General features: G+C 42.1%; 1 protein-coding gene across 1 annotated transcript; it reads left to right on the plus strand.

Annotated features, from left to right (window-relative positions):
• ca9 (carbonic anhydrase IX) lies at window positions 1-23,282 on the plus strand. Its single transcript, XM_035390085.1, has 12 exons — window positions 1-399; window positions 15,981-16,010; window positions 16,273-16,443; window positions 17,111-17,253; window positions 18,071-18,163; window positions 18,698-18,764; window positions 19,475-19,632; window positions 20,922-21,048; window positions 21,743-21,814; window positions 22,060-22,083; window positions 22,449-22,542; window positions 23,127-23,282. Exons 1-12 carry the CDS (start codon window positions 276-278, stop codon window positions 23,185-23,187), a joined length of 1,164 nt encoding a protein of 387 aa, XP_035245976.1. The 5' UTR covers window positions 1-275; the 3' UTR covers window positions 23,188-23,282.
• Window positions 23,283-25,051: the final 1,769 nt, after the last annotated feature.

Raw genomic sequence — 25,051 nt, forward strand, 5'->3', positions numbered from 1 at the left:
CACGGGTTTAGATTAGATTAGGCTGCAGTTGGCTGGTTCGAGTGGCTTCCCCAGGCCAGCCCGGAGCAAGGATGCAGTCGGCACCTTGAGGAGGAGGAGGAGCTTCTGGATCCTGATTGGTGGGCTGGAGCCTGCCTTTAAAAAAAAAAAAAAGCACAGCTCCGGACGACCTGCTCCTGAGTCAGTGCCACCGGGGTTAGTGGAACGGAATCAGGGGAGTGGTGACCGTGGCAACGCAGGAGTTCCTTGTGTTCCGCAGGAGTTACAACGCTGAGATGCTGCGCAGACTCTTCCTCCTGGTCCTCTTCCAAGCCCTGGTTTCCTCATCATCGTCGTCATCGTCGTCCGAGGAAGACGAGAGCGGCAACGAGGGGGACCACACTGAGGAGCACCCCAAAAGTGAGTCCTGACGTTGATGTGTTGGCATTAGACGTACAGGGTCACACTTTGGGGGTTTGGGGTCACACTTTTGATTGGTTTCTGCTTTTTCACATTCTGAAATTCTTATTTTACTGCTACTGCTGCTACTACTGCTGCCAGGTGCCTTTTCTTTAACACGGGGAGAATCTGGGACATTTTCTCACAAATGTCCCAAGTAATTACATAAATTGCAGCTGTTAGCTTGTGTATAGTTATTCATGATAATTTTCTCTCACACAAACTGAACATTAAAAAAAAACAAACAAAACAAACATTTGTAATGATAGATTGTCACATGATTGCAGTTGGTCACTTAGCCTGAAGCACTCTTTGCTAATTGTTCTTTTTTGTTCTGTTTTGTGTAATTGGGTGAACACAATCGAGTAAATCTTTTCTGTGAATGTTATTGATGTGGATAATGTTCTACTTCGCTTTTTATAACTTTTTGCCCCCCAAAAAACCACAGATCCAGATAGAAAGAGACTATCAACAGTGTTGAACCACAATCCCTTTGTTGCTGAACTCAGGTCAAAACCAAGAAAGAAATGAGTGGGTTTTGTTTTGTGACCATAATCGCACATGCATAATTCAATTTAAGCCACAGTAACAATTCTGAGTCACTGTAATTATACTCTTTAAGGTAATTAACAAGCAGATAGAAAAGGCTTAGTATTTGTATTTGGCCATTATGTCAGTTGTGAAATTGCACATTTGTTTTATAGTTACCTCAGGGAACAGAATGGCTGTTTTTGTCCTGAATTTTTTTTACTAATCTGTGTCGGTCTGAGTAATCTAACCATATTTATTTTGACCATGGAATTTCTAGAAAAAATCCTAACTGAACCACAGATTCAAACTCTAGCCCTTAAGTTGCAGAAGGCTATGTATGGTTTTCACAACCACTCTGTCCATTTAAAATTAGTAGCTCACTTAAAAATAAATATTGATTTTGATTTATATAAGTTTCTTCAAAGACAAATGAAAATATCTTTCATTTTCTGCTTTAACAGGGACGTTATTGATTATTACGTTCACTTTCTGAATTTTCCAGTGAATGAAATGACCGTGGAAAAGAGGACATTGCAGCAGTCTCTGATGTTGTAGAGTGTTTTTGCTTCGTTCTTTTTTTTTCGTATCTGTGTATATCAGACCGCACTGCTATCATAATAGCATTGATTTAGTACTTGAGTGACCATTTGATGAGCAGGTTTCCCTGGGTTAGTTTATAGGAATGTGATGAGTGATTCAGCAGGAACAGGGGGATATCTGAAGCATTCCTGCAGTGAAGTGATCATTCCTGATGAGAAACAGCAGGGAATTTGAAGTTCTTTAACTGAATGGTAATGTGATTATTATGGTCTGTATTTCAGCTCAGCACAGATTGTGTAGCAAGTGCTCTGAAGATGCCTAATGTCTTATGTTTAATCTTCGAGGTTTACTTTTTTTGTTAACTATAAAATGTAAGAATTTAAAAAAATAGTTTTTAATAATTTAGTAATTCATGACAAGTCCTGTATATTTGTTTATTTTGAGACCAAGCAGCTATTAGCGTTAATTGAATTACCCCACTCTAAGAAATATGAGAGCCTCACATCTGAAGAGTTTCTCTCTAGAGAGAGAGTGTGTGTATGTGTGAGAGAGAGAGAGAGAAAGAGAGTGTGTGTGTGTGTGTGAGAGAGAGAGAAAGAAAGAGAGAGAGAGAGAGAGAGAGTGTGTGTGAGCCAGAGAGAGAGAGAGTGTGTGTGTGTGTGTGTGAGAGAGAGAGAGAGAGAGAGAGAGTGTGTGTGTGTGTGTGTGTGTGCGAGAGAGAGTGTGTGTGTGTGTGTGTGTGTGTGTGTGTGTGCGAGAGAGAGTGTGTGTGTGTGTGTGTGTGTGTGTGTGCGAGAGAGAGTGTGTGTGTGTGTGTGTGTGCGAGAGAGAGTGTGTGTGTGTGTGTGTGTGTGTGTGTGTGCGAGAGAGAGTGTGTGTGTGTGTGTGTGTGTGTGTGTGTTGTGTGTGTGTGTGCGAGAGAGAGTGTGTGTGTGTGTGTGTGTGTGTGTGTTGTGTGTGTGTGTGCGAGAGAGAGTGTGTGTGTGTGTGTGTGTGTGTGTGAGAGAGAGAGAGAGAGAGACAGTGTGTGTGTGTGTGTGTGTGTGAGAGAGAGAGAGAGAGCGGGAGAAGATTTATACGGCCTATTCAGGATACTGTCGGAAACACTCTGTGGTTTTGGCGAGAGCGGCGGGTCTCGGAGTCCTGACAGAGAAAGACATGCTGTGATACAAGGCTTCTCTTCCAGGGAGTGAAAGTAAGAAACAGGAAGTCTGCCTGGAGCACAGTGTCCATAAACCCTTTTGGGATGCACTCGGGCTAAGGAATTCGGCCCACGGGACCCTGCGATCGGTGCCACAGACACAGGATAAGCGCAATCATAGAACACAGGTTTCATTTCAGTTTTGAGAGAGAAGCACTGCTGCACCACGTAGTCTTGCCTAGTCTCATCAACGTACTAAGACATAAGATAAGATATACTTTTATTGAACCCCGTGGGGTAATTTTTCCTCTGCATTTGACCCATCCTAGTTACTTAGGAGCAGTGGGCAGCCACAGTGCAGCGCCCGGGGACTGACTCCAGTTCTGAGGCAAGTGCCTTAGTCAAGGGCAACTGCAGGAGCGCGCCTAACGTGCATGTCTTTGAGTGTGGGAGGAAACCGGAGTGCCCGGAGTAAACCCACGCGAACACGGGGAGAGCATGCAATCTCGGACCCGGTCGGACCCGGATTCGAACCCAGAACCTCCTTCTTGTGAGGCAACAGTGCTAACCACTATGCCACCGTGTCCTAGCTAGACTAGCAATGGAGGTGACATGTCACCCCTGTATGACCCCAATGTAGTACAGCATTAGGTGAGGTTGTGTCCTTGATCTGCCTCACGTTGCTGGTGCTTTTCTTAGCAGAACACCTTTCGCTCGTGTAAACAGGCTGGACTCGTAACTGAACTCCACTTATCAAGGTATGACACTTGGGGGGGGACGGACGCAAATCCGAAAAACGGGCGCGTTCCCCTACCTTGTGCGGCACACGTCAGTGTCGGGAACCACAGTGTCCATGTTGGAAACGGACATCATTTTGTACACAGAGGTTTTCTTGTCCGGCCGCTTGGCATAAACTCCCAGACGTGGCCGTCAACGTCTCAGGACATGATGTGAAAATTTCAGAGCGGGCAGAGTCCTAAAATAAATAGAGAAATCCCGTGGACCCGTGGTCTGGGAATTAGTAGAAGTTTCTAGAAATGCGTGTGTTGACACAGAAACTACCACCCACGACAGACACGCCCCAAATTTCACTAAAAATTAACTGGTTGGATATCTTCCAGTTTTTCATGCAGTGGAATGTTTTTGACCTTCTCAAATCTGATGATGGCATGAATTACCCTAGCCCTAACTTCAGTCTATATTTTTTTATAAAATGCAGGCTTACACACACCTCAGTTGAGCGGTGATATGTATAAGTAGTAGAGTGCTAAATTTAGAAGTGGTAAATTTAGTAAAAGGTAGTAGGTAGTAAGGTAGTAGAAGAGCTAAATTTCTTGAGAAAGGGTTGCTGGGTGGCTCACACATTAAAAAAAAAAACGACTTGCGTGTCCTCGTCACACTCTCCTCCAGGAACGTCCTCGCTCCTCCAAGGAGCGTTTAAGGGGTCGGAATGTTCTTAAAGATGGCGGACCTCAATCGATTATATGGGTCAAGTGAAGGCCAGGGAGACGAGGACTGATTAGTGATTGGACTGAATCCCAGGACTGTCCTCCTCCCATTCCTGTCTGCCAGCCTGGCTTAGCACCGCAGTGTGATAAGAAGGTGGTGGTGGCTGGCAGAACATGCTTCAGAGGAGAGCACACGCTTGTCTGTGTCCTCCCAAGCTGACCAAAGGAGGTTTCCGATGAGCGTTGCAGGGTGATCAGGATTGGGAACTCCAGAGAAACAGGGGTGAAAAGTATTCGAAGCATTTAAAAAAAAAAAAAATCACAGACAGTCTGATTATATGAATTCCACTAAATCTGGTGCGCAAGTCCAAAGTGTCAAGCTGCTTCCTGTGCTGTCAATTTAACAGACAGCAGTGCAAAAAGTGACTTAACGAACGCCATAGCCAGTTATATGTTCAGTCAACGTGTGCAACCACCTCGCCCCCTCGATTGGCTGCTCTTCAGCCATTCAGAATCCATTCAATTGGAGCAGAACTCACAATGTGGATGGCCAGTGTGGTGAGAAGCCTGGATGCATCAATCTCCAGCGTGGACGTTGGCCAATGAGAGACCGGGAGAAGGCTTTGTACCCGCAACGTGTCCTGACTGTGTCATTAACCGGGAACAAGGCCTTCCTCAGCTCTCAGATGTCCGTCCCGTTTGAAAGGTTGTAAACAAAAAGGGTGTTGGCATCCAACCCGAGGTTGCTCAACATTCTACGCAATATGGTTTGACGGTTACTGTTGCCAAAGCCACCGGTCCTTCCAAATCCATTTAAGCCACTTTAAAGCGAGAATACAAATGCCTCTTGTTTGTTTGTATGCCATTGATATCGGGTTGTGTTGTGCGCTACAAACACATGACGTGTGCCCAGCCTATCCCAGCCTATCCCAGCATGCACCGGGCAAGAGGCAGGAACACACCCTGGACAGGTTGCCAATCCATCGCAGGCCAACCTCAGGGACCTTACAAATTTATAGCAGTGAGGAACTGTGGGGGGAAAAATATTACTAATGACTCTGGCTGCTCTTTGAAAAATTATCAGGAGTGCGATCACAAAAAAAGAAACGATTGTTTTTAAAAGATTGCAGGGAACATGTCTGACTAACCTCACTGAAACTTGAAATTATTACATTAGACATTTGTTACAAATAGCGGTAACTAATTACTCTCTGGTATATTATGGTGTGGGGAAAGGCACTGATATAGGACCTGAGGAAATGAAACCCAGCTTGGTTGGACGCTCTGAGTAGATGGCAAACTTCCCAATGCTTGGTATTGTATATCTAGTTTGTACTTGGTAGGATTCTTGTTTGCTGAACAGCTTACTCTACAGGGTTGGAGTCCTGATCGATGTGGTCACTTCTGGCACTACGATCCTTACTTCACTCTAGTGTTTCTTTTGTACCTCTACATCGTGAACCAATGCACTTGTTGTACGTCGCTCTGGATAAGAGCGTCTGCTAAATGCCTTTAATGTAATGTAATGTAATAATATCCAGCCAAACTTATCGTTTTGTTGTAAGACAGATGCAGATGCCTTTTTAACACACTTGTAAATAGTTACAATGAAGAAACAATCCTCTATGACTGTGCGGACCGGCATGAACGAACATGCAAGCGTCGTAGCTCCTGTAGCAGCGTTCACAGACGCGAGTTAGCACCTGACGGTGGGTTACATAATGCAATGTCATCGCTGGGGAAACAATACGAGCTCAATTAGTTTTCCTTTCTAGGGATTCATGACCTCAATGTGTCTTTTGTTGAGCGTAGCAACCGGTGGGAGCTTCCATTTCCCATTTCCCATTTCCCATTTCCCATTTCACTCCAATTTATAATCCTCCAGGAGCCCAGCAGAAATAAAGTATTTAAATTTTTTGTTGTTGACATAATACAAGTATCTTGGATGACAGAAACATTGTTGCAGTGAACATGTTGTCAAAAACCTTGTTTTATTTTTTATTGAATGTCCTTGTAGTGTAGGTTTCCGTGCAGCAGAACATATGATTCTTCAGATTAAGACCAGAGACACGTTTTTTTTTTTTTTACAAAGCACAAAAATGAAACGGTGGGTGTTAGGAGGATATAAACTCAGAGTCGAAAAACAATTTAACGTACTTCAACAAATATGAGGCGTATGTCTGAGTCTTTTTCAACATCCTCAAAATCTTTGGTTTCAGCTGAATTTCCCTGAATTAGAAGAAGGGTCAAACCAAGACTAAAATTGGGCGTCATTTTTAAGCTCACTTCCTGGTCTTTCCCGCCAGTACGGCTGGCTCCAGTATGGGTCTTTCCATGTAAGTCAAGATAAGTCACTATGGCGAGAACACGAAACCAATAATTTGTTCCCACAAGAACGTGTAGCCGCAATAGGTGCTTTCTGTCTGTCTCCCCATGTGCCAATTTATTAAGCTATTGTGTTATAATGTGGATATAATACGTGAATATTTTGAGGACAAATCAGGGACAGTTTGCGTCATTGCTGAGTCACTGTGCGTCACCTTGGCGGGGGGGTTGGTGGTGGTGGATATTTCACCATATAAGACCCCCCCTTTCCCCTACTGCACAGTCTCTGGCTCCAATTTCTACAACATTGTCGCACAAACTGCACCTCCATGGTTTCAAAACACCTCTCCCCCAAGCCCATGGAACGCCAGTGGGTGACGTCACAGTGACTTTGTCCATATTTACTCTACGGTCTGTGGGTCAAACGCAGATCTGGCACAGGGAATGAATCAATACAAGCACAAACTGGGCTGACTTTATTTTAATTGATTGCTTACGTCTCATGCATATTTGTATTAATTTGGTTGCGTTTCTTTCTTGGCAATGACATGGTCTGGTTTTGGGTGGCAGTGTGGTATAATGGGTATGGAACTGGTCTTGTAACCTGAAGGTCACAGGTTTAATTCCTGGGTAGGACACTGCCGTTGTACCCTTGAGCAAGGTACTTAACCTGCACTGCTTCAGTATATATCCAGCTGTATAAATGGATGCAGTGTAAAATGTTGTGTAAGTTGCTCTGGATACGAACTTCTGCTAAATGCCTGTAATGTAACGTAATGTTTTGATATCATCCATGGAGATCATCCACACACTAGAACAATACTTTAAGAGGGAGAACCACCCAAATGTCCCTATTTGTATTCATTTGGATTACTTGTTGGCTGTATGAGTTGAATTATGTTTGAACACTGCCTAAAATTAATTTAGTAATATAAGTATATATCAAATTATTATCTTTAAAAATGCCTTTCACTTTGTAGAAGTACACATGTTAGAGGGTGTTGGTTGAAGGTGATTTTAGAATCTGTAAGACTGACTTGTCATTGGTCAAGGGATGTCCCTCGGATCAGGAAGTCAAGCGGGCGCGGGTGATGTCACAGTTTAACCCACTGAATGACCTGTGTAGTGAAAAGAAAGAAATACGCAGAAACAAAGGAACGAGCTCAGGCTATGGAGAACAAGGCCTCCATGATATTGGCATGTTTGAGGCCTGATTATTTCAGAATATTCTCTCTCTCTCTCACTCCCCATTTTGGGTGCTGAGCAACAACCGCAACTTTATTGCCTTGACGTACATTTCACGCAATCCACAGACACACCGTCCTTTTCAGTGACACACCGTGATCCACGCTACAGGGTGTTCTGTGATAAATCAGAGTGTAGCACGGTGGGTAAGGAACTGGGTTTGTAACCGAAAGGTCGCAGGTCCGATTCCCGGGTAAGGACACTGCCGTTGTACCCTTGAGCAAGGTACTTAACCAGAATTGCTTCAGTATATATCCAGCTGTATAAATGGATGCAGTGTAAATGCTGTGTAAAAGTTGTGTAAGTCGATCTGGATAAGAGCGTCTGCTAAATGCCTGTAATGTAATGTAAAATCATTTCTGCCAGGGTACGTTTCCCCTCTGGCTGCGTATGGTTTATTCCAGCGCAGTCCAGTCTCCAGGTCTCCAGGGCAGGGGGGCTGCTGTGTCAGCTGTTTTTCAGAGGGTTAAAGTACTTCAGAGTGTAATTTAAGTAACTTATTGGCTAAAGAGTTCCCACACCATATTTCAAACTGGCTGCTGAAAAAAAAAACAACAAAAAAAAATGTGCTGGCACTGCAGGTCTCCATTGGTTTGAGTTTTCCAACCTTGTCTAATTATTTTTTTAAATGGAAACTTATATTTAAACAGCTGAATGAGTAGTGGACATGTGCACTGGATGGAACACCACATTACCAGAATGAAAAGCTTTATTTTGATTCATTATATCAGTCAGAAAGCTGTAAAATTGCCAAGCGGTCACGCGATGTTGAGTGAATGGAGGTGGAAGAGCTTCACACGTTTGCCAGCGGCACACCTGATAAGGAAGAACGTGCGGTCAAAATTTAATCCGGGAGGTACTAAAGTTCAGCTGTCACCCCACCCCACCCCGAGCCTTCACACGTTAAACATTAAAATGCTTGGCTGAGCTGTGTGCTTGGCTCATGTGACCACAACAACACATGCCGCTACGGATTCCTTCCGCATGCCCACACACTCCTGTCAGAAAGCCTATTGCTAAAGCGCTCGCTTGAAAAAAGGAAATGTACATATTGCGTATCATTTTTCCAGAAAACCGCACTTGGGTTCACTAACCCATATTGTGTTAATGCGGGAAACATAACACAATTACACAATTCAGGTAGTACCGTGGCAATGCTGTGGTTTGAAACAGATTTGGATTACGGAAACAGGTAATCGTACCGACAGTACGCTGAAAGAAATGTCCCTGTATTTATTGACAGTGTCTTTCATAAGATACAGATAATTCTGCTTTAGGTTACAAAAGCCCTGATACACTGTGTTATAGACTGTGAGTTCATTACCTTCCTTCCACGGCCAGCCGATATCAGATAACGTTTCTGACTGCAGACAATCGGGCCCTTGTCTCTGCACGTGGTGAACAGAACGGTTCTGTCGGTCTAAGAAACCGCAGCATCGCGTGTGTTGCTAAGGGCCAATCGAAGTGCTCAAGTGCTTTCCAGCACGTCCCACCCCCCCACCCCACCCCCCCACCCCCCCGCTCCACCAGATAAAGCACATCTGAGGCATGTCTAATCTTGCTCGAGATCCAGAGCCGTTTAAGTCTGAAATGGACGCCCCCCACTACTGAATTGTACTTCGTGTACTGTGCCGATACTGCAGCTATGCTTGCACCTATATTTAGTTTGGGAACTTGGGGGGGTGGGGGGGGGGGGCGGTGATTGTAGTATCCGTAGGTTACCGTTATAGTTACCGACCATGCTCAGCTGGCTGGAGTCTCATTTATCATGTTTGCTGGCAGTGAGGGGTAGGGTGTGTGTGACTGGGGGGGGGGGGGGGTGATGACAGACTCCTGGGGCGAGGGGGTGGGGGGGAGGGGGAAGGGGGGGGGGGTGGTGTGTGGAGGGTGGATTGAGATTGTGGTCCGTGGGGGGGAAGGAGGGTACTTTTCAAAGATAGGCCTCCGGTCGACAGTCTCTCCGTAATGTTTATACACCTGCGAGGAGTTACATGCCGTAATTCGGTTAATCAGGGGGCGGCTTTGTTCATTTAGGGGCGGCAGTGCAGTATAATGGGTAAGGAGCTGGTCTTTTAAACCAAAGGTCACAGGTTTGATTCCCAGGAAGGACACTGCCATTGTACCCTTGAGCGAGGTACTTATCCCGCATTGCTTCGATGTATAAATATATATATCCAGCTGTATAAATGGATGCAGTGTAAATGCTCTGTTGTGTAAGTCGCTCTGGATCAGAGGATCTACTAAATGCCTGTAATGTAATGTTGTGTTTTCATTATGTGTTGCAGCCCGTTCTCATCTGGCGTGACTGTGTGAGAGACTGCGGCAGCGAAGTGTGAGAGTTCACGACCCCGCTGTCGTGCCTTATTTCCTATCGCAGAGAAATGAAGGGGAAAGGTCACGAGCAGGAACTTGTGGGGGGATAAATTTCGGAGGGGGTGAGAGGGGGACACGAAAACTTCAAATTACCGGCTGAAGTGAGCTGGACGCAGTTAGGACGGGGGTTAATTATTTAACCCCCGTGCTCCTCCAACCCCTTCCCCCAAATCTGTGAAAAAGTCTAGGAATGACTGCCCTTGGCAAAGTAAACACAACCTGCCTCTGAGTCTTTTAATTAAGCCAGCTGCAAGGTTAGCTAGTGCTATCCCCTGCCATTACAACTATTACTCTACCTTAAGCCACGCCCACAAATGGAAAACCTGAATTTGCCCAGGGTTCCAGTTCCATTGCATTTTATGGTGGTAATCACCATGCAACACTAACCTAGATGTTCTAGAAAATGTGGGCATAAGTTGCATTGAGTACTTTTATGATGAAGCACACACACTCGATGAACTGAGCAATAATTTTTTGATAGTATCTGTTATCAGATGGGGAAACCATCTTTTATTTGTTTTGTTACTCTATTTGACAAATCTGTTGTCAGGCATCTTAAAGCCCCACTGTTCAACTCGTTTCAGTTTATCAGACCAATGGTGGAGAATGTTTGATTAATTTCAGGGACACAAAAATACAATTTTATCCCGAAATACAAAAGAACGCTGGGGAAGAGTGGCGTATGGTATCTGTGCACAATATCCGTGAAGTGGAATACCCAATGATACATCTTTCATCTTTGTTCAATGCTTTGTTCAATGCTTAACAGCTCAAGGGGCTGTTTAGAATATAAAGAAACGTATCTTTACCTAGCTGACACAAAATATCCTCGCATTGTTACTGTTTTGTCAGTATTACGACATTGGCACTACATTGCAGCAACATCGTGAGGTCATTTTGTGCTGCTGGGTTAGTGCTGCTGGGTTAGTGCTGCTGGGTTGGGGCCCGTTTGCATTTCAATTTAGTCAATTTGCGGAATTCGATTCCTTAATTTAAGAAAAGGCTCTTAATGGTTTTACGAATGAACTGAAATTCAATTAGACCTGTTTGCCTACTGAAGCTACTGAATTGCAACAGCTGAGTTTACCCCCAACCTGGCAGTGCAGTGAGATGGGGATGCTGTCTTAAAAGATTACTTAATTCAGATGAGACGTTGTCTTGGAAGGACGAGGTTCCAGTGAAGCCAGCGCGAGTTCCAGGTGACTAACTGAAAGAACCCGAGTGTTCACTGCTTAGTACTGGCCTTATTTGGGCCTGAGTTCTATGCTTATATCTGTGTGATAACTTCTATTCTAAACCCACCAGTTTTCCACGGGCTGTCACTTTGAAAACGATTCAGCCTTCCTAATCTTCCCTGGTTATGTTTTAATGAAGTCATCAAACAATTAAGGATTAAAAAAGGATGAAAAGTGAAACAGAGGATGAAAGTGAAAACAGAATACTCTGAGCCAGTGACTGATTAGCTTGTCTTGTGACTGTAGCAGATAGCACCATGTTAGGACCCTGAACTCGGAGTTGTCAATGATACGAGACAGACACTCCAACCCCCACCCCCCCCCAAAAAAAAAAAACTAAACTAAAAACAAACTCTGGGACATAAGACTGAGGTTTGCTGGCGGCAAGTACAATGGCTGCCTTCACTCAGGCACAGGGTCAAGGGTCAAGGGTCAAGGGTCAGATTGTGAGTGTGCACCGATGCCAGAGAAAACCAAGCCTTTTTAAAAGTTTTAATTTGCGGACACACTGGATCCCATCCCCCCATCCAAAATAAATTGATGTACTGGTGAATGTGCTTGATTAATAATAATAATAATAATAATAATAATAATAATAATAATAATTATTATTATTATTATTAGTAGTAGTAGTATTTTGGTGACTCAGCACTTTGGGGTTTGAAAAGTGAGATTGCTTAAAGAAGCGGTTATGTTTTAACCCCATACAGGCTTCTTTTAAGTAATGTAATTTGTGGTATTTCAACTAATGGGTGCAGTGGATTAGCATCAGGTTTACAGTTTACAGTGAATGCATTTACAGAACACATCTCTGTAAAGAGGCTTACTTTGTAATGCTGAGAACCCTCCTAACCATATAAGCCTAGCTTGTGAGAAATACGTGGAATACACAGTTGGTTTTTATATCTCTGATTCTGGCACCCTCTGCTGTGGCCTGCAGCACCTGTGCCTGGAGCCGGCCCTGCCGCCACGCACTCACCCATGGACTACAGCGTTATGTTACTATGGTGCAGTCTTTCTGCATGCTTTTCTTTGCACAAGGTGCACGCGTATGTGCACTCTGTGGTCTGCTTATTACTGTAATGCACGCGCTTGTTTTCATGACACGCAGAGGTTAATCATCGACTCATTAACATTGTTCAGGGTTTACTCCCGATGCTATACTACTTTATAAGATTCTCTGGATAAGAGCGTCTGCTAAATTGCAAATAACACATTGTAATTGGATTTAATAATGGGGACTCCTTGGGTGACTGAAGTCTCGATGTGTGTCAGTTGAATCTAGATGCAGACTGGACCAACATCCATGAGAAGACGTATTTCTTGGTATTAAATTATTGATTTAAAATGGGCTGGGAAGAAGAGATTTTTGAAGTCGTGAAATTTTTCATTTTCCTTTCCATTTATATAAAATTAGTGTGACCGTTGGATTGGAATGTAGCTATAAGCTCACACAACCAAGATGCTAAAAAGCAACAACGCAAATCATGTTATATCTATATGTCGGCCTATTTCATTGATAATCTATCTCGCTGTGGTGGAGTTGGTGGCTTAAACAAGGCAATGAATGAACATTTTATGAACTTTATTTGACCGCAATGTTAATGTATCACACACACAAAAAAAAATTGGTCAGGAATGAACAAAGAACAAGTCATGCTGTTAGACTTATAGTCTACTGTCGATAGCACTGATAAAGCTACAGACATCAGTATCGTAATAAAAAAATAAAAAATCTGGCTTCATAATTTCAATAACTGGGACGGCCTGGCTCGAATGACTGCAGCTTTTTATTATTTTTGGTTTATTGCTGTACTGGTCTCCAGAGGCAAACAACATGTCTTTGCCAACAGATGATTTGCTGTGCGGGGGGGGGGCGGCGTCTTTGCACCTCGTATGATCCAAATCCCCCCCCCCTCCCCCCCCGCCCCCCTCAGCAAATTAGCCTCAGCTGACTATTCCGTCTATTGCAAGCCTGTCTGATTCGGTGCACCCCAACTTTTGAACTGAATTCACACATCTGAGATGCCAAATCTCAAATAAACCTTTTATCTCGTATGAGCGGCAGTGGTGACAGTGTAGTATACTTGGTTAGGAGCTGGTCTTTTAAACGAAAGGTAACAGATTTAATTCCCGGGATAATGGATATGTGCTATGTAATTGTTGTGTGTGTTGCTCTGGATGAGAGCGTCTGCTAAATGCCTGTAATGTAATGTAATGTGTGAACAAGGTCTACTCTTCACTGCCTGCACACCGAGGGACGGTTGTTTACCTCACTACTTTTGTTTCAGTTATAAATCACCAGTGAGTGACCACAGGGTGGCGTGACTGAGCACTCTCCCCATGCAGCCCACCCCCGGGTCAAATCCAGTCTGTTCAGAGCACTTACATTACATATCAGGCATTTAGCAGACGCTCCTATCCAGACCGACTTACACAACATAGCATTTACATTGCATCAATTTATACAGCTGGATATATATTGAAGCAATGCAGGTTAAGTACCTTGCTCAAGGGTACAACCCGGGAATCGAACCTGTGACCTTTAGGTTACAATACCAGCTTCTTACCCATTACACTACAGTGCCGCCCTCTTTCGTTTTATGGTTCACCTCGGAATGTAACCTTGGTTGAATCTTGTATGATACTATATATTGGGTTTGCATAGTGCTCCAAATTTTCCCTATTAACATCACTGGTAATGATCCCCTATAACGGTCATTGGATTCCTGTGGAAACTCTGCCATTTATATCTCATAAGTTCATAAGCTGTCTGTCCGTTCTATGGGAGGGACTCAGCCTGTTGTTACTCCTCTGGTTTCAAGCTGACCTGCGTCAGACCTCTCTTTCGAAAATGTTTTTCTGCCGTTTTTTCTACCATAGTTCTGGCTCGCTATGTATTGCTTATGTTCGTTTTTACACTTTTTGGTTTTTTCGACGGGTGTAATTCTCTTCCTATCTTTAACGACGGTGCAGTCCAGTCAGCCCTTTCTTTCTCTCTTCCCCCCTGTGTGTGTCTTTCAGGTTCATTTCTCCCCCCCCCCTCGCCCCCCCCCCCCGTGTCAGCTTCTAAATCGGAACTTAAAATACGCACTTGGAATGCAAGAGGAATTCATAGCGTTGTAAAAAAAGGGGGAAAAAGTCCTTGACTTTGTTTATGAAGAACGGGTTCGTATTGACCGTCTGCAAGAGACACATGTGACTGCCAGGGAACATCTCGAACTGAAGCGTGATTCGGTCGGTATTGAAGGGTCATGGTTGAAAAGTTTAACCGTACAAAGCGCTATATATATGCAATTATATTAAAATAAATGTCATACCGACCATATGATGGTTTGATAAATATATAATGTATCAAGTATTCTCATCTTATTTTAATAGCAAAAGCAGGGGTAGGTCCACAAACGTGTAACAGCATCGCACTTGGATGTGTCTTTGGAAAAAGCTGGTCGATGTGTCTTACTGAAAGGTTCTCTGTTTGGTGAAGCAGTAACTTATGAATGCATTCCCCCCCTCCTCCATTCAGTCACATGATTTCATTACTCACATCCTCTGAAAGTCCACAGAACGGTATTGCAATGATGTTATTAATGGCATTGTAATAGTGTTATTAGAGGAGATTTCAATTGTTGCCTCTTATCTAAACTTGATAAGTCCTGAGGAGGAGGCGGGGTTTCTGGTGGAGCCACCCAAGCTAACGCAAAACATTCTCACAATGGAAAATGGACTGCATTTTATATAGCGCCTTTATCCAAAGCGCTTTAGAATTGATGCCCCCCGTCACCCATTCCCACACACACTCACACACCAACGGTGAAAGGCTGCCATGCAAGGTACCAATCAGCTCGTTGGGAGCAATTAGGGGTTAGGTGTCTTGCTCAGGGACACTTCAACACGCCAAGGGCGGGGGATCGAACCAGCAACCCCCCGACTGCCAGACAACCGCTCTTACTTCCTGAGCTATGTCGCCCCTAACGTTGAACATAACATAACATTGAACATAACATTCCAGCTGGGACCACATTAATCAAGGTATGTGATGAGCTGGACTTGATTGACACCTGAAGAATATTGCACCCAATAGATAGGAAATATAAAAATGTTTTTTCCCATAAGACCAGCAGCAGGGCTACTTATTTGACAGACCTGAGTCTACTAATTAGCAACTCAAAAAAGATCTCTAGGTTTTGAATGAGGTGTGCTTTGTTAGTGTTGCAGTGAAAACCTACAGGAGGGTAGATCTCCAGGAACAGGGTTGAGCAGCCCTGCCCTAAATCCAGTTAGAAATTTGGTAAATATTTAAAAGAGCAACCTAACTACTCCTTTGCAGAGAATAGATCCCCTGTCATTCCGTCAATTTGCTGTGGGATGCTCACAACGTAAGTATACGTTAGAGGACTAACCATTTCAAATGTGGCTAATAAACAAACAAAACAAAACTAAAAAAACAGAGTCTGAAAGAACAAAGGACGTTGGGTCTCATCTCAGCTATTGTTGCTGAAATCATTCATAGCGGGAATATACAGAACATTGAGGGAAAAGACTGCAATGAAATGCAGTCATCGTGCGTTTCGTTAAATCTGTTGATTGTCACGTGTCATTTCCGATGGTGATGGACGATCAGAGATCAGCTAATGAAGTGCTGTGTTTGTGCTTTCGATGACATCATATCTGACTGACCACATCCATTATCTCCTGTTTCAGAATCCTCTCATGGACACTGGAATTATCTCGGTGAGTGAACAGACTCAATATGGCATCCTCCTTTTCCTTAGCACATAAATTAAAGCAGCTGGGTGGTTACGAAGAGAACTTCCTGTAGAATCTTGGCTTTGTTCTTGACTTTGTGACACACTTGATCACATGACACACATTTTACACACACACTCTAGATAGAATGCAAGTACACGGTTTGGAACTCAGCCGTAAAAAACTCAGTTCCACCCATTCAGGTTGGTTGGTGTCGCGTTAATAATCGTCCCCCTCCCGTTCACAGATCAAGACGCGTGGCCTTCAGATTTCCAGCACTGCAGCGGCAAATCCCAGTCTCCCATTAACATCGCCACCAGAGAGGCCATCTTCGACCCGAAATTACCCGCCATAGAGCTGGAGGGGTACGACCTGTCGGACACGGAGCAGCTGAATCTGGTGAACAACGGACACACACGTACGAACCCCTCCCCCTTTGTCTTCAGTTGCCTCACAGTCAGTGTGCATTCAGTCAGGGATTCAGCCAACTTCCCTGAGCCTGCGGCCGACTTTGTGAGCTAATGGATTTCCTCCCCTTAATAATAAAACACAGTCTCACATGGCTGTCAATATGCAGAGGTAGTGTGGTATAATGGGTAAGGAACTGGTCTTGTAGCCTGAAGGTCACAGGTTTGAATCCCGGGTGTTCACGGGTAGGACACTGCCGTTGTACCCTTGAGCAAAGTACTTAACCTGCATTGCTTCAGTAAAATATCCAGCTGTATGAATGGATGCAATGTAAATGCTGTGTAAGTCGCTCTGGATAAGCCTGTAATAAATGCCAGTAATGTAATGTAATGTAATACAATTAAAATGTTTTCAGCATGTGGCAGAACAATTGCAGGTACATTGTAAATAGTGCACTGCATATAACCTGTGGCACCACAAGCAGAATTGTGTGGAATTAGCATCAGGGTAATCTGCTGATATGCGTACCTTGGGTCTTCCTCTATGGGGCATGACTGAACAGTTCAAATTGGGTAAAAAACACATAGTTGTAGCCAGAGAGGATACTGCTGGAACTCTGCAGTGCCCGGTGGTTCTGCAGTGCGGTAAGCAATGTCTTACATCCTGTTTTTTTCCAGTGCAACTGAACCTGCCGGACACCATGCGCATCGTGAGCGGGTTCGACAACACCTTCCTGGCCGCGCAGCTGCACTTCCACTGGGGGACCAAGGAGGACCCGGGCTCCGAGCACACCATAGATAGCGTGCATTTCCCAGCTGAGGTGGGAGGCTCACATCCTGTTTGTTGGGTACAGACCTGGTTATAAAAAAAGCATTTCAAACACAGTGTTTTTTATGGAGTGGTGGCTCAAATGGTTTTTTTTGGCATTTCACACATTTCTGTGAGTTTGCAGAAGATAAATTACCATCTAGCATCTGCGATGGTCCAATGTTAAAACTTACACATTAACAACATCTACATTCTCTTTATATTATAAAAAGACGAGAAACAATCACCCCTAAAATCCTGGATGACATAACGTATGTCTGCTGCTCAATAGTTTTTTGCACTGATTGACTTTATTGTTTATTTTAGAACGTGATTGATGTTTTTTGACAATGAGGGACACTCAAATATAGCCTTCAGGGCCAGTAGTGCCGCTGTTTTTCAGTCCTCCCCTCTAATCAGGGACTGATTTAAACCTGGGAATCCAGGTCGAGTTAAATCTCTGGCCAATCAATCAACAGTGTTGAATCGATCAATTAACCTTCGAGTAGAAAAGAAATCCAGCAGTACCAATGGTCACGAGAATCAGAATTCCTTGCTGTGTGGATTCACAGTAACCGGTGCAAAATAAATGGACTCAATTTGTGTGCAGTGCACCAGGTGGGTACTGTTGCACCTGGTCGCTAAAAGAATTGCGTGTGCATGTTTAATTTCATCATCTATTGCATATTTGTGTTTTGTGAAAAATACTATACTATAATTTTGAAAATCATTTCAGGGTAGATTATTGCATCCATGTGTAGAAACATCCACCATTTGAAGATGTACGTATGTATGGAAATATGATTGTGCTTCTTTGCTTTTAATTGTAGATACATGTGGTTCACTACAACTCTAAATACCCGAATATCTCAGAAGCAGCCAGCAAACTGGATGGACTGGCAGTTTTGGGGGCCTTCATTGGGGTAAGAGATGAACATCGTCATCACGTAATTTACACATTGTCGTAATTTAAAGTAATTGCACACTTTCTGGGTATAAAAAATAAATAAATAAATATGTCATATATATATGTCTCCAGTTCATACAATGATGCTGTTTTCAGAGGTTGTACATTTGTGTACTATTATTCTTCTGTCTTCTATGGAAGAAGATAGAAGAAAAGAACAACCAGGATCATATTAAAACTATATGTTCATTAGATAATTTGCCCTGCGATGGACTGGTGGCCTGTCCAGGTGTATTCCTCCCTCCTCGCCCAATACATGCTGGGATAGGCTCCAGCACCTCCCTTGACCCTGACCAGGAATAAGTGGGTATAGGCAATGGGTGGAAGGATTAGATTAGTACCAAGTACCAGTACCATGAATTGAATCAGAGTTTCACTGGTAGTCTTAAATAGAAAGTAACTATATTGACAATGGTTTTTGCCCTTTTTGTCAGGAATACCCTATACTTGACCTGATACAGTACTTGACTATATTTGTATTTTATTCTAGATTGGTCTGCATGAGAATGAAAACTATGAGAAAATCTTATCTTCTCTCAGAGATGTCAGCAGAGAAGGTAGACACCTTTTCCGATGTCATTATTTCAGAACTATTGCTTTTTTGTTTAGTCTACTAAATACTATACCTAATTTTATTGCAATGTGATACACAGCCAGAACCCTTCAGCAGCATGTTATAGCTTCGATAAGACAATACCCCTGAATCTGAGGATTTTGGCCTTCTAATTTAGATCACAAGTGAACTATGGAATAATTTAAATGATTTATTATGTAATAAAACACTGGCTTTTGCAAAGCACAGTTCATATGCACCATACCACAAAGCAAACACCTGTATTTGTACAGCACAATTCACTTTTTACATTTTCAAGTTTCAATGTAAAAAAAAAAAGAAAAAAGAAAAAGATTCTTAATGGAATATAACGATTGCGATTATTTGCAGTAAAATGAAGTAGCATCTGTCAGGCTGGAGTAGGGGGGTGACCTTATAAAACAGTTAAATAATTGATTGAGATTTACCCTTTAATTTTTTATGTTGTGTCTATGTGAATAAAGGTTAATGCTAACTGTGTGAACTGGACTTGATGTTCATGGCTATGGATAATGGTTACATAGTATTATTCCTTATCGGACTTTAGTTCTGTAGTTTTCCAATGGCCTTCAGTATGCACTTATTGTATGTCGCTTTTTATAAAAGCCTATGTAACGTTCAAGGAGAACTTCCGTCATTTTCCCCCTGACATTCCTGTTATTATTCCTGTTTCAGAGTCCGATACGGAAATTCCGGGGTTTAACGTCCGGAATCTGTTGCCAAACAGCCTGGATCGATTCTACAGGTACAACGGCTCCCTCACCACACCCCCCTGCTTCCAGACGGTGAACTGGACCATCTTCAACGACACCATCACAGTGTCTAGACGGCAGGTGAGCTCACAGACTTAAATGTAGATATCTCTGGGGTGTTTATGACTAGCTTGATTTTAAGTCTCTCCTGATCCTACCACAAATGTACATGTTCAGGTTCAGACATTCAATGCTACGGTGGCGATTGAGACTGCAATTTATTGCATGTTTTCAAACTAATGTCTGTTTTATATGCTTTTGATAAATTCAAACCAAACACCTATCTTCAGTTTCTTGATCAAGAAGCGAGGTGCAATTTTCATAGCTAATATGAATATCAATGGGCTCCAGACAGCAGTATCAATGTAAAGGCAATAAAATCATATTCTATTCAAAATAAGCCTTGAAATTAAATAGAAAATTTGGTTGACCTTCCTTAATAAAACTAAAGTTTTACTATGCCCAACATTGATATAGTTATGTATTTGTAGAATGTTGGTGCTTGATATAATATTGGGGGGTAAAATGAAAGGTGCACAAAATCAAAATCAAAAAGAAGGGTCAATATTTTTGGGGTGATAGTGAGGTGAATTATTTTTGTTTTGAGGCTGTAGCTACAATTTCTTAAACAGCACAAAAATCAAAGTCAGTCTTCTGTATTCAACGCTACCTGAGAGAAGACCGAAGTCAAAATATGTTGCATGCACCTGAAGTGGGGAGAAAAAACTATTCACTAAGTTGCATGTTTGCTTGGCTGTTTCAGCGCTGTCTAAGCAATAATAAACAATGAACGTCACCCACAATTTACTATTATAATTACGTATTAACAGAAGCTGTTATCCAGAGGAACTTACGAAGCACTGCAGCATCATGAGTTTAACACTGACAGGGTCGATGAATAACTTCTGAGTGCCATGAAAACATCAATCGTAAGGACTAGACCACATACCATACATATATGCCTGGTATGAAGCTGAGATAAGAGCATACATCAGACTTAATACAGAACAAGCAGCAGGAGTGCATCGTAATAGCATAACACTAGAGTCTTGTTGTTTTGTTGGTCTAATTTTACCTTGTTACTTTGGTTAATCTTGTCCTCTTTTGCTTTCAAAAGCACTCTGAACACCATGTTCTGAAAAGTGCTATATAAATAAAGTTATTATTATTATTATTATAGAATAGATTGGCTATGATATGGTGTATTCCCGCCTCTCGCCCATTGCATGCTGGGATAGGCTCCAGCTCACCCCCCTGTGACCCTGCCCAGGAATAGGCGGGTATAGATAATGGATGGATGGGTTATTTCAGAGTATGAGTGTGAGTGTGTGGTGAGCCAGTGATGAGGCTCCGCCCCCCTATTTTTTCAGTTGGCCGCTCTTGAGGACACACTGAAAGGCGGACAAAACCAGCTCCTCAACAAAAACTTCAGAGCTCCCCAACTGCTGTATAACAGACGGGTGCTGTCCTCGTTCAGGGCAGAATCCAGCTCGACAGGTAAGGCGCCCAGTCGGGCTTCCGGAAAGGGTTAATGTTCACCTTCACTTCTACCCAAGTTAATTTTACACGACAGTCATGTTGCAGACGTTCCTAGTCAAAGTGACGTGCAGTAATGGAAAACCTCAGTGTGATTCTCAGGAATACAAAAAAAAAACAGCATCAACAAGAAGACACAGAGGCGCATTTATGATCACTAAGTGTAATATTAACCTAACAACACAACAATTTAACCAATAAAGGTACACCAATTTAACTAATGAAGGTACAACAACACAGATAACCTATCTTTCCACAGCTATATCTATAACACATTATCTAAAAGGAAATCCACTGGGCCAGAACAGAAGTGTAGGCAGGCGGGAGGTGTGGCGGGGGGGATATGGGGGGGGGGGGGGGGGGGGGGGGGGGTGTGGGTGCAGGTACCAGATATCCATAGAAACTGTAGCAAAAAGGATGGTCTGGTAGGTGTGTAGGGTCTGATGATCTTTTAAAGCTATAAGGGACCTGTTCCTTTAGCTGCTCGATAGCCAAATATTTAGAATTTGATGCAAGCCGATGTAGGCAACCAAGAGATGGAGATGAGAAACTCTACCTGATTCCAGGTGGATATGTGCAAATATTCGCTACCTCCTAGTCAGAGTGCTTACAAAGGAGAAACACAAACAGTTTTTTATTTATTTATTTTCAACAGGCCCCCAAGTCCCCTTTAATCCAGGCAATGATGGCTCATCCAAGAAAGGCAGAACTATGAATGAACCAGTCGGTAAGTAAAGAATTAAAAACATTTACAGATCCCCGCTTTGGAACCATAAACCAGCCAAAATGTAAATGCTAAAATAAATGTAATCGTACACTTTCCTATTTCACTTCATCATGAGCGCATACTGCTTAATTACGATGTGGTGTTTTAAGGACACCATGTACGTTCAGCATGTGTGTTTTTCGTGTTCACGTGCGGCCATTTTGTCGATTTTAAATAAATACAAATGACGTTTGTTTACTTTTCAGATTCTGAAGAAACGCTTTCCCGAGGTAAGCCAAAAGTGTTTTTTCAGTACAGATTAATAGTTAACTGCTACAATATTTAAAGAGATCTAATAACCTACCAAGGTGTGGGAAATTCCGCTAAAAATGCCATCGTTTCGGGGGCTGGTGGGTGGCTCATCCTGTTAAGGCACTGTGTGTGGATCAGCCAAAGTCTGGTATCTGTTCAGCTACTGCAATATATAAATATATAAATATACAGAAATGTGACATGTCATGTGTAAAGTATCCATAGTATAAAGTGTGAATCAGTCATACATTGGTATACACTTTTCACTACACATAAAATATTGGTTTTAACTTAAAACGTCAACATTAAAGGGGTAATCAATAATCAATAATATTCTTTGCAGGGGACATTCTGGCGATAGTCTTTGGCGCTCTATTCTTCGTTACCTTGCTGTCCTTTATGACATACGCATGTCAACAGCGGAAGAAAACCTTGAGGTATGTCCTGGACAGCTACAGCACCTTACATTGCATTACGTTATATTACAGGCATTTGGTGGACACTCTTATCCAGAGCGACTTGCACAACTTTTTTACACAGCATTTACAGTGCATCCATTTATACAGCTGGATATATACTGAAGTAATACAAGTTAAGTACCTTGCTCAAGGGTACAATGGCAGTGCCCTACCTGTGACCTTTAGGTTACAAAACCAGCTCCTTACCCACTGCACTGAACTGCCGCCTAACACCTTGTTCTTGCCCTCACTTATTCCCGAGCTCTGATACTGCAAAATTGCTCTGGTTAATTTTTAATGAAACATCCAACATAAAGTTTTAATGAGATGTCTGTACCACCCATTGTTAATGAGAACATTCCTGTGTTTGTCTTGTGCAATTAACTATGTTCCAGCAAAGAGGGAATAATGTAAATTAAGGAAATTAATGTAAGTTAATGGAAACAATGTGATTTAACTAAATAATCATATGAGCACAGTTTGTCAAAATGAACTGCATGATGTCACATCCTAACCTCAGTTGTATTCAGGATTTATTAAATTGTCCTATTTGTTTTCTGCAGACTCAAAAAAGATGCACGAGAGAACGTCATTTATAAGCCAGCGACGAAAGAAGAAGTATAGCGGACCCATACATTTTCTCATGTATAAATTTCCCAATGACATCCTTGTACAAAATGTAATGATTTTTCAGTAGAATTAAATTTTCACACAGTGGATATGTATGACCTGGAGTTTTATTGTGGTGTACATTTATTATGGTGTACATTATATCTTGGAATATAATGCATTTTAAGATATAACTTTGTGATCTCGAGGCAACAGAACCTGATCTCAACGTAACAAAAGTTGTTTTCTTTTGATCACGACTTCTGAGTTTCTACCTGAAAGTCACAATCACTGCACATTCAAATGGTAAAGGTTATTTCATGATGACAAGAAAGCAACTTTTGCCAAGTCCAGATCAGGAGATAAATAAGTTGTGATTACGAGAACTGTCACATTGAGATCAGTAAGATAAGTCATCATCACAAGAATACAACTTCTGTTAAAAAAGCCAAAAAAAGAAAAAAAAATTGATAAGTCATGATCACGAAAAAACAACTTTTACATCAAGATCAGAAGTTATATTTGTAAGAGAACAACTTTTCCTTATGAGAAATAAGTTGTGATCATGAGAAATCAACTTTTACCTTGATATCACAAGATAAATAAGTCATCATCAGAAGTAAACCTTTGTTAAAAAAGCTAAAAAATATTGTTTTCTCGATATAAAAGTTGTTGAAAACAACATTTATATCGAGATCACAAGATAAGTTGTGTTTGTGAGAGAACGTTTTTGTTATGGCAAGATCACGAGATAATGAGTCGTGATCATGAGAAAATAACTTTTGTTATCTAGAGATCACAATATAAATACATTGTGATTGTGAGAGAACAACTTTTTTCATTTCAGGATTACTAGATAAATAAGTAAAGATAAATAAAAATTCAACTATTGTTGAGATCACGATATAAATAAGTTTTGATTGTGAGAGAACAACATATTTTAAATTTCAGGATCAACAAATATATAAGTTGTGATCAGGTAGAATTCAGCTTTTGTTATGTTGAGATCACTAGATATCACAAGTCGACATCACAAGAAAACAACTTCTGTTTTGTTGAGATGACAAGCAAAGTAAGTTGCGATAATGAGAAAACAACCTTTCCTATATAAATTAATTGTGATCATCAGATACGTTCTGCTATGCTGAGATCACAAGAAAAATCTTTTTCACACACACACACACACGCTTGTATTGCTATACTTGTGAGGACAAGTATTGACTTACATTCACTTACATTCATTCCCATTGACTTACATTCATTCCGTAACCTCTAACCCTAACCCTAACCCCAACCACTGCATGCCTAACCTTAACCCTAACCTTAACCTAATTGTAACCCTAACCCTAACCCTAAGTCCCCTAAGTCCTGGGGACATTTGGTTCTCACAAAGATAATAATACACGCACACACACACACACACACACACATATATATATATATATATATATATATATTGCATGGCTTGTGAGTGCAGAACATTGAAGCTTCCCATTCAGTCAGAGGAGGAGGAATATTGGACTTACATGTTGATAAACTAATGCTTAAAGTTCCTTCAGCTTACTTTAGTTCATTTTTTTAAAGCACTAAATGGTAGGCTATACATACTGTACTACAACAGTGTAACAACCCTCCCCACACACACACACGCACGCATGCACGCACGCATGCACGCACACAGATGAAATACATTACTGCAAAAATAAAACCATTTTTTATTTTTACTTGTACTTGAACTGAAAAAGCACAAGTGAAAGTATCCTTTCCAAACAACCATGGTCAGGTCATACATATGTTTTTGGTTTACCACAGGTCACTTTGCTGTGGCATAACCGAAAAAACAAATTTCATGTCTTCGACTTCAGTACTAACAGTACAA

This window comes from Anguilla anguilla, chromosome 14, assembly GCF_013347855.1.
Source record: "Anguilla anguilla isolate fAngAng1 chromosome 14, fAngAng1.pri, whole genome shotgun sequence".
Taxonomy (NCBI): domain Eukaryota; kingdom Metazoa; phylum Chordata; class Actinopteri; order Anguilliformes; family Anguillidae; genus Anguilla; species Anguilla anguilla.

Bases quoted from the DNA above. Each gene is read 5' to 3' on its own strand.
- ca9 (XM_035390085.1), top strand. From the start codon at position 276: ATGCTGCGCAGACTCTTCCTCCTGGTCCTCTTCCAAGCCCTGGTTTCC. The intron at 17,254-18,070 runs GTGGGAGGCTCA...TTTTAATTGTAG, and splicing joins GCGTGCATTTCCCAGCTGAG to ATACATGTGGTTCACTACAA. The intron at 22,543-23,126 runs GTATGTCCTGGA...TGTTTTCTGCAG, and splicing joins CAGCGGAAGAAAACCTTGAG to ACTCAAAAAAGATGCACGAG.